Source organism: Anoplopoma fimbria, chromosome 24 (assembly GCF_027596085.1).
Source record: "Anoplopoma fimbria isolate UVic2021 breed Golden Eagle Sablefish chromosome 24, Afim_UVic_2022, whole genome shotgun sequence".
NCBI classification, from domain to species: Eukaryota; Metazoa; Chordata; class Actinopteri; order Perciformes; family Anoplopomatidae; genus Anoplopoma; species Anoplopoma fimbria.
The window spans coordinates 19,499,260-19,518,741 of NC_072472.1; the positions used below are offsets into that span (position 1 = coordinate 19,499,260).

The 19,482-nt window shown below is 41.8% G+C and overlaps 2 protein-coding genes across 6 annotated transcripts; both read right to left on the reverse strand.

The window, feature by feature from the left end:
- Positions 1-1,620: 1,620 nt before the first annotated feature.
- On the reverse strand, positions 1,621-16,007 carry akap10 (A kinase (PRKA) anchor protein 10). Of its 5 annotated transcripts, XM_054625323.1 has the most exons (16): positions 15,715-16,004; positions 15,125-15,394; positions 12,362-12,409; positions 11,747-11,932; positions 8,728-9,219; positions 7,603-7,701; positions 7,439-7,523; positions 7,149-7,272; positions 6,605-6,741; positions 3,785-3,929; positions 3,275-3,442; positions 2,938-3,047; positions 2,546-2,628; positions 2,022-2,074; positions 1,761-1,853; positions 1,621-1,667 (listed from the first exon to the last, which is right to left on the reverse strand). In XM_054625323.1, the coding sequence occupies exons 2-16, from the start codon at positions 15,144-15,146 to the stop codon at positions 1,662-1,664; spliced, it is 1,851 nt and encodes a 616-aa protein (XP_054481298.1). In that variant the 5' UTR covers positions 15,147-15,394; positions 15,715-16,004; the 3' UTR covers positions 1,621-1,661. The 5 variants fall into 5 exon arrangements, with proteins under 5 accessions (XP_054481298.1, XP_054481297.1, XP_054481295.1 ...); XM_054625322.1 differs by lacking the exon at positions 1,621-1,667 and having other exon boundaries at positions 1,678-1,853; positions 2,546-2,625; positions 15,715-16,007; XM_054625320.1 differs by lacking the exon at positions 1,621-1,667 and having other exon boundaries at positions 1,678-1,853; positions 15,715-16,006.
- A 21-nt stretch (positions 16,008-16,028) lies between these two features.
- c24h11orf54 (chromosome 24 C11orf54 homolog) lies at positions 16,029-18,987 on the reverse strand. Its single transcript, XM_054625326.1, has 8 exons — positions 18,858-18,987; positions 18,654-18,752; positions 18,188-18,261; positions 17,996-18,097; positions 17,427-17,603; positions 16,991-17,140; positions 16,778-16,894; positions 16,029-16,666 (listed from the first exon to the last, which is right to left on the reverse strand). The coding sequence occupies exons 1-8, from the start codon at positions 18,922-18,924 to the stop codon at positions 16,493-16,495; spliced, it is 960 nt and encodes a 319-aa protein (XP_054481301.1). The 5' UTR covers positions 18,925-18,987; the 3' UTR covers positions 16,029-16,492.
- Positions 18,988-19,482: the final 495 nt, after the last annotated feature.

Here is a 19,482-nt window from a genome sequence, read left to right on the forward strand (position 1 = left end):
GGTGTTTAAATATGAATCCCACCAATTAACTTAAGCAGTAGACTAAATTAGCTTTAAAATTCACACAAGTTAATCGAATTAAATTATTTTGGGGCAATGTTTGAGTGCTTATATTGAGCTGATATTTCTGCACCTCTGAAAGTGCATTCAACATTTAAAAAGCTTTCTACTGAACTGAAGGGGACTTCTGTGCCCTTTGGGATGAACCGTACTATACAATTTGTGGATTTTTCTGGACGTGTATAAGGGAAGCCAGAGAAGCCCTATCGGAAAAGGTATACATACTTATTGTTATGTCAGAAATAATATTCTGTCTCATCAATGTTCTTTTTCTGTTTTACCCCAACAAAGTAACGCAGCCAACACTGCCCCCAGCTGGTCAGAGGTGATAATGGTTCACCCATAAACTGCTGTCACTTCTCCCACATTTCCACTGTTTTGAAAATGATCATTTGCCTTTAAACATAAGACTGTATCGAAGTAACCAAAGCACCGCAATAATATACAAACACTGGAATAGAAAAAAAAAATGACAGACAAACATTTCATAATATATGTATTTAAATCAAACACAATTTAAATATATTATAGATTAAGTACACATACATACATACATGTCAGAAAACATTAGTGGTACATAGTACCAAGAGTCTTTTCTGGTTCTTTTCCACATCTTGGTAAGGCTCTAAAGAAATAATAATTTTATTTAAAAATGGTTGAATTCACTGAGCACACTTTCCAGTTGAACAGTCCGGTCATCACTGACATTTGTTTCAGTGATGCATTTAAAAAAAACAAAAAAAAAACAGCGATCACTATAAAAAAGGACTAACATTGATATATGGGGTAAACCAGAAACCTACATTTAGGACATGGAGTTTGGAGTTTTTACGGACACAACTGGAGCACTTCAGTTCATTCGGGGAGTATTTCTTCTTCTACGCTCTGTAAAGGTGCCAGGAGGTTCATATAGGAGTTCAGCCAGTCAGAGGACTGAGTCGTCTCTTCTTCTGTTTCATTGTCACATTTCCAAATTCTTCAACAGTACGGAGAAAAAAAAAAACAGCCAAGGAAAGGGCAGCTCACGTCAAGTGAACAGCAGACAACACGACTCCGGGCAGGCTGAGGGAAGCGTGTGCAAAAAAACTGTACAACGCTGATTTTTTCATCTGCTTAAGCCTTACGTGGCTGACCCTAACGAGAGAATTTCACTTAAAAACAAAGGAATGTTTATAAAAGGAGGTGTGAGGGTAACTCAATCTTTGTCACGTCCTCCATTGGTCCTCTCCATACTGACATGCTGCTTCTTCGTGTGTGTGTGTGTGTGTGCTGTACGTTTCCTCTCTTCAGGAGTGACTTCCTCTAGTCTGATTCGCTTTACCTTTGGTGTCTACACGTGTACCTTTGTAGTGTTGTGAAGTTGGAAGATTTAGAACGATGATGTACTTTTTCCATTAGTCCATGCGTGAATAATCATTCAACCGAGCTTAACACACACGTACAGACACACAGTGGTTGGGGTTGGGAGTTGATAAAACGCCTTGTTCGTTCTCGGAGTGATGCGGTTCATTGTAGGGTGAACCCTGTATACAGTTTGTCAGTGGCTTTGCCAGCGTCCGCGGGGAGGGGGGGAGCAACGGTCCTCTGGTTCCTCAGCGGGGTCATAACTGCAGACGGACAAAAGACAACACTCAGAGCAGATCTGTAGACGTTCCACACATCGCTGCACAGGAAGGAAGATACAGAGGGAGGTTCTGTACCTTGGTGGACTTGCCGGGGCTGTCGTGATTTGACTGGTGGACGACGTCGTTGACGATCATCTTGGCAATCTGCCACGCCATCTCCTCCTGGGCCTTGATGGAGAGAAACAGCACAGAAAAAAACAACAGTTAACCACAGACTTTTACTGAAATCCTTCGTCGTGGGCTGACGTCTTAAAAGTCTATTTGAATACATGCCACAGAGCGACTTGCTATGTGCCTCGGAGCCCTGAATCATTCATGAATATCTTGTGGCCTCACCTCGTCTGAGTTGCCTTGGACCCATTTCTTCATGGCTTGAGAAAACATGGAACCTAAATGAGAGGAGAGGGAAGGCTGAGTGAGACAAAGGAGCCGCATCAGAAACCATGTAAACTTCAGTTTCTTAATCTGAGCAAAGAAACTGAACAAACAACCCAAGGTGAGGGACTCCTGACGTATTTAAGTATTCAGTGCTTTGGCCTAGTTATTCTGTAGCTAAATGTCTGGTACTCTATTCTAGTGCAAGGGAAAGCATTCTTTGACATAATAAAGATTTTGTGTGTTGTTGGATCTTAAGAGTAGTGGAGGCTGGGTTGTTCCTAAATATTTCAGAAGGCTGTAAGGATAAACGGGAGAAGCCATAAATGAGGTTTATATTCACGGCCGGAGAGTTGATGTTTTTCACTGCGAGGAGCAATGAGATCAAATCTGACAGAGTGAGGGCAAAGAGTCAGAGAAAATAATGAGACAAGGTGAATCTAACGGGTAGAGGAGAGAGACAGACAAGTGTGAGCACATCGTGCCTTTGGATTTCTTCACGTCCGGCTCTGGCTCCGCCTCCCTGATAAACTGGCCCATCTCATTCACCTTCCCAAACGTCATCCTTCTGAGCGGAAAGAGGAGAGGAGAGAGATGAAGACAGATCTGACAGACTACAGCTTTGTCTTTCACTTTCAAGATCATGCTCTCGAGTCATTTCTTACAGGACTTTTCAAAGCACTTCAAGAGGGAGTCAATAAAACCAAAATGGATTACAGGCATTAAAGCTGAACGGCAATGTGGGCGATCGAAGGAGAGAACACAAAAGGAGTAAAAGACAACAAGGGAACTACAGCAATTTGAAAAGTACAATTAAAGAGATTTAGCCGCCTTAAAGCCTAACTGGTATCCGATACATTTCCCAAACAAAACTCACCCAGCGTAGGGCCGCTGGTACAAGGACTCCGGGTCCAGGCTGGCTACGTCCACCGTAATCGCCTCGTCAAAGTTCTTCAGGATCTTGATCGCGGCCCTTTTGGCTCCTTGCTGTAGAGTTAAGAAACCATGAACGGAATGTTGAACAGCATTACAGGGAACGTTTTTTTTCTTTCTTTTTTTTTAATGAGAACAACTAAAACACACAACAACCTTTTGGTATCAACAGAAATATCTCATGTAATGAAGGTAGAGCGGGTCTAAATGTCAGCAGGCAAGAGGAGCACCCCCACAGGGGCTGAAGATGTGGGTTAAAGTCGGGGGGGTGGGGAGGTTACCTGAGTCTGAGAGCCCTCGCCGGCATTTGAACTTGAGCGCTCGTTGTCCGCGGGCCCGCCCTGACCTGCAGCGCTGACATTCACAAACTCGTCCGCCCGCACCGAGTTGATGAGGTCACTCAGGTATTTGTAGTAAAGGTTGCTAGACAGGAAGCCTGGCATGTAGACCTGAACAAAGGCAACACAACGCTCACCGTTAGAGAATAATGAGCTCCGGGCCAAAGTTACAAAGGTCTGTTCCTGACCTTGGTGTGCTCACAACAGTGCTCAGCTCTCATGTCATTAGCATAAGGCGGGCGCATTTGTCAGCGGTGTAATGGGACAATTCATCAGTGACTAACAACACAAAACCTTGAGGAGGATCCTATTAAATTCAAGAAAAACAGCTCAAGCAGAGGATTTTAGAAGAAGATCTAATTAAATGTTTTAAAAGGGCAATGTAAATTAGGTAATGGTTTAATAATTTTACTGCAGAGCAAAAGAACATAGAAGACTATTTGAGAACCGGACCTTCTCCATGGTGGTCCAGGCCTGTCTGAGTGGAGTGGTGAAACAGTCGGGGAGTGGCCCCCCCTCTCGGCAGATATTGGACTCTATCTCCATCCGCACAGAGTCGCCAAAGCCCAGAGGGTTGGTGGCCTGGAGTGAGAAATACCTGGAGAGGAAACACAGCGATGAACAACTGACTCAGATGAGGGCACCTATATTACAATTTTAATCAATACCCAAATACTAAAAATATATATTTTTTTGAAGATTTTGAGATGAAGATAAAACAGAGCAGCCTCACAGCAAACAGCCCTGTAGTCTCCTATTATTATAGACTGCTAACTGCTCTTTTACCTTCTCAGCCTCACTTAACTGGAGCCTACCAAGGTTACAATAAAGGGAGTTGGACTAAAAACAAAGCTTACAGAGAAAACAGAATAACAAACAAACTTCTTTGCTGCAGGGAAATGGCAAAACTAAGGACGACTGGACTGCAAAGAAACCATCACCTTAAGGTAATGCTAAAATACAAAGCAAATAATAATAAAATGTCTCTGTTACTTCAAACTCAATTTTCTCTGTGTACACATGCACAGCAATCAGTGCACCAAGTTTAACTAAATGTTATTCACTAGAGAACAGTTTTAACCTTCCTCCCCTCAACTTGACAGATCAGTGGCCACTCGGCCTTATGATGCACACCTGTTTTCACCATCACTGATAACGCAGAGGCTCTGCTCTTTTACGGCTTTTACTACGAAATGAGTTCAAAACCCAGGGTTTTCATCTCTAAGTCATCCAGCTTAACTAACCCTACCACCATGATCCCGCTAAGGGGTCTTATGAAGGGTAAATCCGTCCAGGGTTTATTAATCTGGCTATGAGCGTGTTCCCCTCAAAGAACGGTGTTTGCAACATGTGACCAATCACAAACATGTATAAGTCTGCAGTCAGCAGAGCAGTGTATTTTACAAACAAAGAGAAATATATATATTATAAGACAAATACGAAGAAGTTAAACACATAATTCAGGCTGAAAGTAATACAGTTTAAACTGCCAAATGCAGGTAGGACGGCTGACAAGAAATCTCTCATTGTGTGAATGTGTAAATTAACAGATTTATAAAATCACTGATTCATATAGAGCACAATAGATTTGTGTGTATTCCATTAAGGTAATGTGTTGCTTAGATGTATTCGTATTGCATGTATGACAATATTTTAGCCTTATTCTTGCCAGCAATCCTTTATGCATTTGTCAGTTTAAACTGTGTTGCTTTTAGTCCGGGTTATGAGTTAACATAAATTACCATGGCGATCTAACCCAGTAAGAAGCGAACCTCCGTCGTAGGACTGAAAACACTGAGTTAACCCTGTAGTTACCTCGCTGACCCCAAATCCTGGTTAGTAGTACAGGCCTCAGGACAGCCAGTATCACAAAGCTGGTAATCAGCTGGCTCTGTTAAGTCTGCTGATGCTACAAACAACTTCATCAGAACAATGAGTGAAGTACTTAATATGATATGAGATAAAAAAGAAAAACTGATATCTGCAGGACAAGTGAACTTTGGTGACCGCAAAAACTGATTTTCAACGAGGTGTAATGTAAACACTGTAATCAGATAGCAAGGATTTAAAAACAAGTTGTAGACACACTAGAAAGTATTTCTCAATATTCAAAGCAAGGCTATAAATAAGTGTGTGGATCATCATCTACGTAGCAATGTCTTTTGTTTAAAGTGAATATTTTTGATGATCAAACTTTAATGACTATGTGATGTGCATTATAAAGTTAAAAGTGATGTGAGACTGTTTTGCTGCCAAAGCAGATGAGAGATAAGAAAATAAGTTAATGCCTGATGAGGTCTATCCGACTGAAATGCTGCATTCACAATCATGGGAGCAAATAAACAGTGTGGGGACTATTTTTCTAATAAAAGACAACAGAGGGTGAACAACTGTAAAAGCAACGATACGGTCGGGACGAAAATAATCTTATTTTAATGAAAATTCTGCTATAATCATCATTATGCATTCAGTGTGTTAAACTCTCTTCTTCCATCAGACAGAGTGGACCTGGAAAAAGCCAAAACCAATTGACTCTTTATTACTCGTCACTTATAATCTGTAATTGTAAACTCTATTATCCATACAGCGATCCTGTGGGAACGATGACTTGAGTATTTCCAGTGATCTGATTGGTCAGTGCCTGTTGGTACAGGCTTAAGCCCTTCAACAGAACATAACGTGTGAAACACAAACTACCTAAAAACTGATGTTGTTATTTATGTAACCTGGGTGTTATATTAAAAGATTAACTGAAACAAACTGGTCTGAAATTAATCATTTAAAGTAGCAATAGACACGTTTTTTTGTTTTAACTTAGTAGTAGTAACAGAAGTAATTCCTGTTGCGCAATATAATGGATGTAGAATAATGACACCATCAACTTTGAGATTGGTTCCCTAAAAGCCTCACTTTCACTGCCCAGTTCTGTCTACACCCAGGTACGATCTCCTGGAAAAATGAAGGCTCAATTTACGGCAAAAAGGAAGTGTGTTAACCAATGTATAACCAAAACAGGAAGAGGATGGCGCTTTTGTTTTCCGCCATAGCTATCGGTTGATATCCCCAGTTACCAAAGAGTATTAATGTAAGTTGTTTCCAGTTACTATCCCGAGTAGCAGAATTGCTGGGCGGTGGAAAAAACGAAGTAAGCAAAGTTTTAGTTTTTTAAGAAATTACCTATGAGACTTAACCTACTTCCAAGTATTACGTCATACCCATTCTTTAAATAAAAATAACTGGGTGCAGTTTTGGCGCACAAGAGTGAAGACCTACTTGTCGTAGAGGATCATGGCATCATTTTGAGCCTCCTGGCCGTCATACTGGCCCTTTTTAGCTGCTAGCTGGTTCTGGAAGTTGTCCGCCGCCAGCCAGAACTGCAGTACATTCATCGCCTCCTCCTTTTCCATGTACTGCAGGGAAATGGAGATGAAGAGCACAGAACAAGTCAGCTTTTGATTTTTCAAGATTTACTGTATGTCCTGTGTACAGGCTTACATAGAGAACAAATGTTTAGTGTCACTTTTCTATCATAAAATAGGTTGGGAGATTGTATATGGAGCATCCATGGAGGGGTTTTGTGTTCAGTTATGTTTACTGTGTCCTCAGTTTACTACTGCTGTGACAATAGAGATCCCCACTAGAAACCGGTAAATAAAAGAACTAATAGACACTGTTTTGTTGTAGAGGCAAGAGAGGACGAGTGTATGATGAAGAGTCAAGAAGAAAACATACAAAGTTTAATGGCACTGGTGTAAAAAATGTGTTTGTAATGAAAACCACAAATGAATCATGTTTTGGAAGCACTGGGCCGGCTCACCTCAGAGAAGTAGAAGAGAGCCGACTCACAGAACAAGATGTCGGCCAGGAACACAGAGCCACTGGTCAACACTTCGATCTGATATTTACAGAAATGATGGCTTCGCAGGAATTCGCTAAAGTGCCTGGAAGTGAAAGAGCAAGTGGGAGATGAATACAGGCACTACTGTGGATGTCAAGGTGTTAAAATGACAAAAGGACTGTGGTTGAACTTTAATCTTAATGTGGAAATCTGGCTAAACCCCGCTGTGAGTATTAACTCCTCTAGAAAATGAATAGACAGAAACTCACTGTTGCTCCAAGATGGCGAAGACTACCGACTGTGCAATGACAAAGCAGTTTGGGTCCACCATGCCATCCTCGCCACAGATCTTAGCTACACAGAGGAAAAAACATTATCAATGAGGGATGACTTTGTTTGTTGAATTCTATTTGAGTTTGCGTCTGTATCTTACCAACTATGTCGTTTCTGATTTGTTCTGTGATGGGGATGGGCCTCACAGCGTCTGGAGAGATGTACTTGGTGAAGATTGTAACTGCATCTTTCTCTATACCTGGGAAAAAACACAGAGACAAATAGCTGATCATCTAGTGATGCTACAAGATACATAGGAGTGATTTTTCTTTGTGAGAAAACATGCACCCATGGAAGCACAAAGAGGATATTTCACAATAAAAAGGACAAACTTCTTAAGATATCTACCCGATTTGTCTAACTCAGACTTGTAAAGTATCTTATTAAAAAGGTGCAAAATTCAAAACATAGAGCGGTAATATAGCAGTAAACAACTACATGCTATGTAAAGATATAGTGGAGTAATTTCTCCCTAAGCAGAGAATGAAGTAACTCTCCCTCTGTAAGCGTTGTAATTTGTGCGTGCTTTTATTGCATGCAAAGCTAGCTATTCGCCGTCACTCTGCACCACTTACAGCTGTTAAAAACGTTAGCTGCTAGCCGCCGAATCAGACATTGTCATGTTGAGAGCTGTGTGAAGGCAACAATAACCAATATTGTGGGCATGTCAGTATTGTCTTAAAATGAACAGAAAAATTAGGACCTATCCTTTAAAGTGTAAAAAGATAGCAAGTAAACAAAGTCGGGCTACAACAGAAATAAAGTAGCATTCGTCAGGGGTCTCATGGATTTTATTTGACCAAATAATTTCAGGTCACAGGTGAGAAATGTTTTTGGGGCACAGGAAGTGCAAATCTGCAAAATAAAGTGCTAGTTGTTTCCATCCACTATCGTTATGCAAATATTAGGAGTTGGCTGGTAGTTCTCCACTCTGATGACTTTAAAACGTTGTAGAAGAAGGGGCCGCAACAAGATGACCATCAAACCTCAAATCTGGAAAACTAAGTGGCGAACATGATGGAAATGTGGCGATTATAATGGATTCATGTGTAAATTTGAGGAAGGTTGCAGTCTCGCTCCACACGGATATGTTCTGTTTTTCGTGCTATATATACACATCATGATATGTTCTTTTTCCAAATTGCACTTGCCCCCTGAGTATGTAAACAAGACAAACTTATATAAACACAACATAAAGAGAGAGGCTTGTGTAAAGTTGACTCACTTTTCATGAGTTGGTCAGAGAGCTCTCTCAGGGTGCTGTTTGACAGCACCTTGTAGGGAGTCCCCGTCCTGGAGTGTGCCTGCCTGTTGGGGGTATCCGCTCGAGGAGTGCCGGGTCTCAGGCCTGCTTCTGCGCTGAAGGAGTCCCGCCGCTCTGAGTGCACTGGCGGGCGTTCACCGCTACTGTCCTGGGTGAGAGCATCGGGTGTGTGTCGGGCCAGCTCCGGCAGCTCCGAGCCGCCGGGGGAGGAGGGGACGGGCTCGGCCAAGGAGCTGTGTTTGACAGAGTTCAGGCTGTGGGCTCGGACCCGCGACCAGCTGGAGGAGCGGAAGTGTTCAGCTTCCAGCCAGAACCGGACAAGGTGGTCGGCGCCCTGGTGTTCCATGAAATGCATGTAGTGGGGTATCGCCACGTTGTCCCGGAGGACATGCTCCACCGTCTTGGAGAGCCGAGAGCGGTCATCTTGGGGATGATAGTTCACACTGGAATGACCTGGAACGTACAAATGTACACAGAGTTAAGTAATCATCTGAGCAGAGGTCACTTTTATAGGCTTCAAAAGACACTTTATTTTGTCAAAAGTGTCTTTCTACCTAAAAGAAAATTCAGAAATGAGTAAAAGAAGCTTAAGAAAATGAACACATTTTTGTACATTTCAGACATTATGTCCAATTCGTAACAAATACCATCGCCTCAATGCAATTTAATATGATTAATCTCAATTTAAAAGACTTCATAAAAAGGTATTTTTGGATTTCAAGGTTTTGTGAAAACCTTGCATTCACATGGCAATAACATTGAATTGACTTTAAGTGCAAATTAGTCACTGCAGGACTCCAATAACAGACTGAGCAGCACACTTCCTTATATTTTCAAGTTTCAGCTTTCATTATAGAAGGAAGATAAATTGTGCAGTACATTGATGGCAGTCTCAACATGAAATGAAAGATAAAAAAAGTGGATTGTCCGTGTTCAGCTCTCTTATGACTGAAGGCTGGAACGTGAGCTGAATCTAAACTCCTGGTTTTTGCAGCCTTGTGAATTCGAGGCTCTCTCTCTCTGTCAAGCAGCGGCCATGGACTGAGCAATTTCACAGATGATTTAACCCAGACTAACTTTTTCAGAATCACACGTCTCCATCGTCCGTGTGTCCTCCCGTCCATCCGGTAAGTCCGGTGTGTCTGGCGTGGTCAGCATTAACTGTGGCAACCTTTGACAGACCCCAAACTCCTGTAGTGATGCCGTTTCATTTGTCTTTACAATCTCAAATAGAGAGACTGTTTGAGTAACACCTACCTTCCTGGACTGCAAGAACAAACACATACCTAACACACTTCTGGAAGACAAAATAAACAATGGAACTTGCTCATTGAATTCAAACACGCACACTTGCTGGATTATGAATCAGAGCACATCAGCAGCAGTTGGACTGAAGCGTGGGTTGAGGCTTCTTGGGTGTTTTGTTTGCTCTTTGAAAACGAAATAGTGCTACAAGAGGTGTCACCCAGTGTGAGGCGCTTTTCAGTCAGCCTCTTCAGATTCCTTAAGAACACGCAGACAAGTGCACCTTAATTCTGAAAGCTGTTCAAAATCAACAACCTGCGTCTGCATCAGATCATCAAAGAGAGCCTCATTTGAATTTCTTTTGAGCGTCAGTCAATGTCTGTTTTATAATCTGCTCTGTAATCTTTCAGCCGCAATCAAGAGAGAAAATAAATCCTATGATCCTGTTCAACATAATGGTTCTCACTGACACTAAGGCTTTCAGTCTCAGCTTTAGGTTGAACTGCCATGGCTGCCTACAAGATGTCAGTGAACCTAACCCTTCTTGCCTCTTTGATTCCTCCTCCCTCACTTCCTTCCTTCCTTCTTCCTTCCTTCCTCATCTTGTGTCAATCCACAGCCTAGGATACATTTTTGTGTTTCATTCAGATTTTGCTGTGCGGGCTGCGGCACAGGTTCGTCCACCTCCGTCTGACTCACCCCAGCCATTCTCTGGGCATCTTGCTCGTGCAGTTCTTGTTGCTAATGTCACTCAACATGCCATTCAGTATTCACCTCCTTATTGTGGCATGTGGCGTACATAACCCACAATCTAATTATAGAGCACTCCTGATAAACTTCTGCGAGGCCTCAGGAGAAGACGGATGGTAATGAAGGAGTGTTTTCCTGTTACACAAGACAGTGAGCTGCTGTTTAAGCCATGTTGGTGATGCAAGAGTCACACTCTGTAGCTGCAACACATTACTACGAGAAAACTAATAATCCCCATAAGGACAAACGGGAGCCTAGAGGCAAACTTTGCAAAGGTTATAATTCCTTATAACATTTACATTTTTATTAATTTTCACATTATTGTGTGTTATGTTGGTTTTTTGTCTGCTTATGTTGTGCTTTTATTATTTGACAGACCCTGCAAGCATGCTGCAATGAACATATTGACATACTATGCATTCATATTATTCACACAATCACAGAAAAATCTGTGGATCAGTGGATCGTCAAATATGAATCAGCAACTATCTTGATAATCAATTAATCTTTCAGTTTTGAGGCAAATAAACCACACATTCTTATTGAGGATTTGCTGCTTGACTTTATAATATATGACAGTTATATAAATATCTTTGGGTTTTAGACTGTTGGTGGAATAAAACTTTTGAAATTAAAGCCTCACCTTGGACCTTAAATTGAAAAATCATAGACTTAATAATGAAATGAGAAAATAATAAGCACAATATTAAATAATGAAAACAACTAGTTAGTTGCAGTTTTACTCCTTTTGTTTGCCTTTGCATTTAAAGACTAACATCAGACAATCATGTCTGTAATAAATAGACCTATATTTTAAATTTCAATCAGTTGAGAAACCAAAAAATGCAGATGTTCCATCTAAAACACTGAAAATGTAGTTACGTTTTATAGATACACCTTAAATGTATTTGGTCCAATGTTTGGTTGGGCCTTCGTATGTTCTCACTAGAAGCAAAATACAAACATTTGAATTATGCCTCCGTACCGAGATCTCCAAAGTGAGCAGCCTCCATGTGGCTCGGCTGTTTCTTGAGGATGGCGGTGCGACCGCGGGCAAAGGAGTCCATGTTGGCAGAGATGGCGTTGAGGGCCACAGGGCTGGGCCCGGCAGCTTCCTGGATGGCATGGTGGTTCCTCAGTCCTTGTGATGGAGATTGAGGGTTGGGTGGGGCTGTGGGGGGAGGACAGAAAACAGGCATTCGGCAACAACAACAACAAAAAAGGAAGAAGAAAAACAGTACAATGATATCAAAGATCAGAGCGGCCTGAATGTATGACACCAGTGTGACTGGTATGAAAAGGTCTTTTTAGTGAAGGTTTTTTCAAAGAGCTCACAGTTAGTTTACAGAGGCCTCAGGGTATGATGGAAGATGTTTGAGAAGACAGACTGCTCAGTGTTTGTTTGAATGTGAGCTGCGTGTGTTTCACTTAGTCACTCGAAGTCAAAATGTTGGTCCTTGTGACTGTAATGCAAGCAATGATTTAACATCATAAACCAACTTTAGTAAAGAGCCGTTTGAATCACTTCTGTAAGGAGGCTTATCTCACTTTGCACACATGCATAAACATCTCTATGACATATCTGTGATGATGAACTCACCTCTGTTGGCTTTAGCGTCCGTCACTCTCTCAGGTTCTTTGCTTTTGGCTGTGGGCAGAAAGACGAGAGGCAAGATGTAACCGGAGAAGGATACAGCATTTTGATTCACAATACAGGGCGGGACCAGCCAGCACGCGGTAAATATACATGGTGACATTCATTGAAGTGCGACAAGGAAAGACTGGAACTCACTATCTCGTTACATAATGACGTAGTGAGAAAACTGATAGACTAGAGAGGCAAACAAACAATTTCCTGCAGAGCTGCTTCCTTACTGCTGTGGACAGAGGAGGAGGGAAACAGGGAAGCTGTGTTCTGATATGTATGCCTCCTCAGTCCTGTTCATTATATAGCACTGAGAGGCCTCCATACTGTATGTGAGCATTAAGAGTCCTTCCTAAGACTGGTGACCTTGGTCAATCAGCTTTGGTGGGTCATGGCAGCTTAAAGTCGGTTGGAGTTGATATTCTGAAAGCTTACACCTGTAATAGTTGCTGATTGTCTATAAAAAAAAAACGCTACTCCAAAGCTCTGTGGCCGACCATCAAATAAAATATGAAATATGTGGCCTGCAGTGGAATAAGTGCACAGTGGAAGACATGGCGGCAACCACTCATTAGAGTGACTCACCATTCGTATCTTCAGATTAGGCTGCTGCTGCTGCAAACGGCGGTCAGGATACGTATCAATTTCGAGCAGTGACATTACTAAATGTACGAGGAGGCCCGGGCAAATGCTCCTTCAGTGTGACAATTTGGACGGAGCGGTTTGCGAGTATACGCGTCGGCCAAGAGTCTGACCCGGCTGGCAGTGAGAGGCTGTCCGTCACAGCAAAGAGAGATGTGACTTTTAAAAAGCTGGAGCTCCAAAAACCAACAACAACAAATAACACCAGAGGTTTTTGTTCCAAATAAATATTCAGATAAGACCGTGATGAGTTGCTGCAATGGATGTTTTCAGTTAAAAAACAATATGTCTGATGTACTACCAGCAAAATGGACATAGAGCATTAATGGGCAGCGATTATAAACCAGCCCAATCAGAGAAAAAGTAAAAGCAGTTTAACATTTTTAAAAAATAGCACCACCTACTAGCACAAGCACCATGAGGACTCTCCTTAGTCTCAAAAGGTGCTCCATTGACAGCAAAGCATCGAGGCATGTTGCAGAAAATGAGTGCACTTCAACTCATGCTATGTAGATTGAGCGTGTGGGCCAAACTTAACTGAATGAAAGAAGTTAATCTAACTGATGAAAGAAAAATTCAATGAAGATGGATAATGAACAACTAACAACAACCTATAGATAACATTACCAACATTTTATTATTACTTTTACTATTTGATGAATTGATTTTCCCACATGGCTAATTATTATTTAGTATAATTTCTTTGCAAAACTTTCACGTCAGTATATCTTTGCTTTTTACAATTCGACCATGCCTATACCACACACTTCTTCCTGTAAGTACAGAGTGTCATCCTGATTCAGAGCATTAAAAGTGCACTCTCTCTTATATTTCCTCATTTTGGAGACCTGCTGTGTCAGCTGCTTTGACTGCTGTAGGCTACGAGGAAAAACCAATGATCTCACTCATGAAGATGAACAACTGTGGTCTGGTGTTGACAGTGAAGTTAACTTTGCTGATTTCACGAATGAACACAAGAAGACTTCCACAATGCCCTTACCAAATTGATATAAATGGTGTGGACAAACATAAGATGCACAGATGTGAGTAAAATGTAACAAGAGTGTAGAAAATGAACCTGAATCAATGTCTCTATAACAGTTTCAACAAAAACTGAACATTATAACCAGGAGTTATTACAAAGCTGAGATGTAAGACTGGATTAGTTAAAGCTAGGTTTATCAGATAAACTAGCAAATGAGTGCAACAGTGATCCAGCACCATTTAACCATTGAAAATGTTGCACCAACAATCCCCTTGAGTTGTAGCAGCTAAGTACAGATCAACTAAGGACATAGCAGATAGGGAGCTGTTGAACAATTCCCTACGTCTAGACACACTATTATCTGTCATTCAATTACATAAATAGAAGCCACATTTAGTCTGAAATAATGCCAGGCCATGTTGTGGTTTAAAACCTACACTGCAGGTCCAATTCAACCAGTTCCTCCTCCTTAACGTTAGATGATGCTGTCCGGTCTCACTAACTACATCCCTTCCCTTGCAGTCAAACGTGTCTTAATGAAGACAAACTACACACTTTTTATTTTAGATCACTAACAACTCTGAATCAGATACAACGGGCTATTGATGAGCTTTTTTTTTTCATATTTCTTGCTGGTTAAAGCTGTTTGAAAATGCCCTGGTAAAGCTAGCTGACGTTAGCTGCCATAGCACAGTTCGTACATAGACAGTGTCAAGTGGTGTCTAACACATGAAACAGTCTTCTATGTGAAGCAGCACTATCTAATGATACATATATGTCAAGTTGACGTGTCTAATTGGGACCATGTGCTGCTGACAGCTCTCTGCGGTGGTGGTATTCCCACCCTGGCTAACATTAGGTGAGGCAGGGAGGACAGAGAGGCCACCGCTAAGCTAACTATGCTACTGCAGTGAGCCGCGGCTACAGGGGATCTCGTGTCCACAAACACTGCTGTGTCTTCGGCCACTTTGCTGACGGCCGCAGTCTCGACCGCTTTCGTCACATGTTATCAGGGGGCACTCGCTCCTCAACCGGACTCTCTGTACTGTGGCCGTCGTTGACGTTGCAGCACTCAGAGGGAGCTTCCTCACCTTTCCTCTTGAAAAACGACATGACGGGCTTCACACTCTGGACGTTTCCTCAGCTCACTGACACCATCCCGTGGATTCGCGGGTCCCTTCATTCAAATGCATCTGTTCTGTACACTCCTGAGGTGGAAATTGGTTATTATCGCAGCCCAGGTGGGTGCTGTCAAAATCCAAATTTCGCCAAATCCAAGCCCAGCACAGCGGCCATATTGTCAATAAACGTCTTACTTCCGGGCTGGTGCGGCAGCAGCATTGTGGGAAATGATGTGTTACCTGCTCCGGTCAGAAGGGGGCGATGTTTCAACGCAAGGGAATGACAGCATTTTAGCTAAGTCAAATGATTTTATGAGGTTATATGGTTTCTCCAGTTTGATTCATTCATTTAAATACGATCACAAAAATAATGTTTTTATTTTATGTGATTAATATATTAAAATACCAAAATCACAGATCTAAATAGATAAATAAATCAGTTATTACTTACTTAATGAAACCAAACAGTACTATGACAATTCAAATATGCTGTTTTTATGCATAGACATTATGTTGGCCTCTGTTCAATGACTGTATATAAAGATGGAAAAAAGCCATACCATAGTAAAAATACATTTCCATGCATGTATTGCCTAAATTCACATTTTTTTTACATTTTTCAATAACATTTTTTTTACATTTTTCCATATAAATATGAATAAGGGCAGCAGAGGGATAAACCTTTCATCTAATTTTGGGAGAAATTTGTCATACAAACGTAGCCTCTGTTGTTGCTTTTCTTATCACCTGGTGGCTACTTAAGTACCAGCACAGGTGTTTTCCCTTCTGGCTGATTAGAGCTCTGCTATCACACCTCAACAAATGCAACTGTGTGAGATATGAGAGAGATATCCACCGACCACCGTCCTAAAGAGGAGATCTAATTAAGCGAAAAAGTGAAAACACCTGTGCGCTTAAAAAAATGATTGTCCTAGTTTCCTCTCTGTGCAGAGAGAACAAAGACATTACTGTTACTGTCTGATCCGGTCTGTCTTGTACTTTTTTAAATCATGATTGAGTTGGCAGGCAACTACGTAGTCCAAGGTCCCACATCTACTATTCTACTGCATCCATTGAACAAACAGCCATGACTATCGGAATTCAACATTGTTTTTTATTACATGAAATGTGCTGATTTTGTTTGTAAGAAATGTATAAGAATTTTTAGGGATGTGATTTAAAAGCAAAGATTTAAAAGAAATGTTGCATTTTCATTGGAAATAAGTAAGTTTCTGTGCAGTCTTAGAACCAGAGAACTTAATAAAAATTACACACTGCGTGAATAATCTAGACCATCGAGACATGCTGTCCTGAAAACATGACTTATTCATTCATCTTTTAATCTCGTCCGACTCCGTGGGTGTCTTGGGGCCTGTCGATGCGGTAGACAAACTCTGCCGGCATGAAGTAGCCCAGGTACTCCACGCTGTCGGGTGTGGTGTCTGTGTAGTAGTGGCCACCTTCTCCGTGGTGGCTGAAGCAGTGGGTGTGCTCTACGCGCAGGTCCAAACCCTAGATACACAGCAAACGCATGAACAGACGCATTACAAAGCTGTCTACTATGCTGATTTGTGCTCAACTTATGTCATCTGCCTCACTGAGATGATAGTTTGCTTTACTTACGGGGTCTCTGGATACCAGCACTGACTGGCAGATGAGTGGGGCGCTGACCTCAAAGTGCTTGAGCCAGTTGTTGACGTCGTCGTTGGTGTCGAGGGGGCAGACCGAGAACTCTCTTGGCTATTGGTATGAGCATATTCAAAGAAACAAAAAATCATGGCATTGAACAGTCAGAAGCTAGCAATCGTGTTTTGTGTTGTACTGTCCGATATTTACCATGATGTGGATTTTGGCTTTCCCTTTCTGGATGATGAAGGTGCCCCCCAGAGCCAGGCTTTTATCAGGGTAGCGCCCTTCAAGAGTCTTCCTCAGGGCCGTCACAAGACTGTGGACTCCTGTTCTCTTCTTGGCCCGCACCTCAATGACCTGGAGATGAAGAGGTAAAGAGGGCACGACAGCTCAGCCTGAGCAGCCACTTTCCTTTTGTTAATGTTTATGGTCTCAAATGTTGGGAGCACAGATATGATGAGGCTGAAGTTCACGCATAACAACTTTAGCAAGTTAATAACTTGCAGATAATTGGGTTTAAGTTCATATACAACCAGAGGTGATCATTATTTGCCAAAAGCAAAATGACAGAGCATTTTGCACCATCGTTCGCTTGCAGAGACAAGAAGCTGCAGATCTTGTTTGATCAAATAAGACTCATTACCTTTCCAGACTTCCCCTCACAGGCGTACAGATTGCCCAGCAGTCCAAAGCTGCAGCCAGAGAATTTGTTGCTGTATTTTTCTTGCAGACACTGGCCATCAGCTGGGTTGATGGAGGCAAAGTAGCTGCCGTTCACTGCAGGCCTTCCCTCTGCTTCGGTCAGAACCAGAGGCATCAGCTGTGGACAAGAACATTTAATGTTTTTTTTCTCCATTTTATTTTTCCATCTTTAATCATAGCCAGTGAATCCAACCAGAATCAAGTCAGTTGCTTCACTGTGTAGCAACTTGCCTCGTGCTTGCCAGATGTGCAGCCTTCAGTTAGAAACAGTCCAAACTCCAAACAGAAAGCAAACCTACCTAACCACCCAAACTTTGTCTTTTTCAATCCAATCTTTACTGACATGCTGACAAAAGATGTTACTGGGGCCGGTTTTTATTGCTTTTTGGCCACTGCTATAGCAAGTCATGGTTTAGCATGTTATGCAAGATGGTATCTGGGGATTTCAGTCCAGGGGGAAAGACTGGAGAGTTGGACCCTAAGTGAAGGTCTTTTAGCCAGATGATTCACCTCTGCATTCATTCCAACTATTCTGCTGGGAACAGCTGCTGCACCGAGGACGAAGGCTCCTGGCAGCTCCACTTCCTTTGATATGGTGTTCATGTTGTATTCCTGGGAAGAACAGAGGCAACATTATAACAATCCCATCCCACTACAGGCCATCAATCATTATTCAACACAATCATTTGTAATAAAATCAACCTTGTGCTTTTGAACCAAGGGGACCAGGTACGGCACACCACCAACATCAGTGATGCGAGGCTTTCCACACAAGCCTGCAGTGTGAGGACAGAGACGACATTAAGAGATGAACAACACGACGCAAATTATATTTAACAACTTCACAATTCTGATCAAATGCTTATTGTAACAAATATTTCTAGACACGTAAAGATATAATCATATATCTTTAATAATATCAAATAAATTATACTTTTTTTAAATGGGGAGTTCTTGGCCTAGGAGTCAAAATGAGTATGATTTTACTAAATATACAATGATGCCCTACATTGTATATTTAGTCAAATCATACTCATTTTGACACTTGCATGAGGGATTTGATTTGACTCTAATTAAGATTATGCCTCCTAGATTTTTTTACATTATATAAACTATGACTGCACACTGTGGAAGAACGCAGTGTACTTGTACTTGATAATGCTCTTACCTTTGACAGGAAACTTGAAGGGCTCCTTGGTGAGATCGGGACAGTCCACAACACTAACCTGAACTTCTGCAAAGTTGTCTTCCAGTCCTGCTTGCAGTACTGCAACCACCAACAAGTCTTTATTACTCTCTCTATATACATACATAAACTTGCTGCTTCATAAACATTCCTATGCTGTGTCACTTGTTTCACTGATGCCCTTACCTCCACGCAGTTCCTCTAAATCTGGGGCGTGCAGCTGAACCTTTTCAGTTTTGCTGATATCTGCCATAACTGTTCTTGAAGTGTAAAGTAGCAGCAGACTGTCAGCGGAGCAGGAATAGCAGCACGGTTGAAGACCAACCAAAGAGTAAGCACGAACAAGATAGTCCCTACCCCTACATAGTATCCAGTCAGCTTACTGGCATAATTTCCTACATTAAAATAATATATATTTGTCCATTGGTGCTATTGCAGAAATAAGGGGGGGTTTCTCATTAATTTGACTCAAATGGTACTGATAATCATGTGCATTTATGTCACGTTCTCTTGTTAATGTTAAAAAACGGAGGAATGAAGAGCGGCTCGTATTGACTGAGGGGATCACAGAGGGAAGACAAACCGGAAGTAGAAAGGCTGAAGCCTCTTACTTCTTTGAGCGAGTTCCGCCCATTCCGGCATGCTCGTTGGTCATTGGTCAGTTGACTTTTCGTCACGTCGAAGAGCTTCAGGAATTCCGGGTTGGTTCACAAGGAAACACGTGTAGCGTCCACTCTTTTTTATTTTGTTTTGATGCAGCTACACGTTGTTATGCGACATGAGATAGATGTTTAGTTAATAATCACCCGAG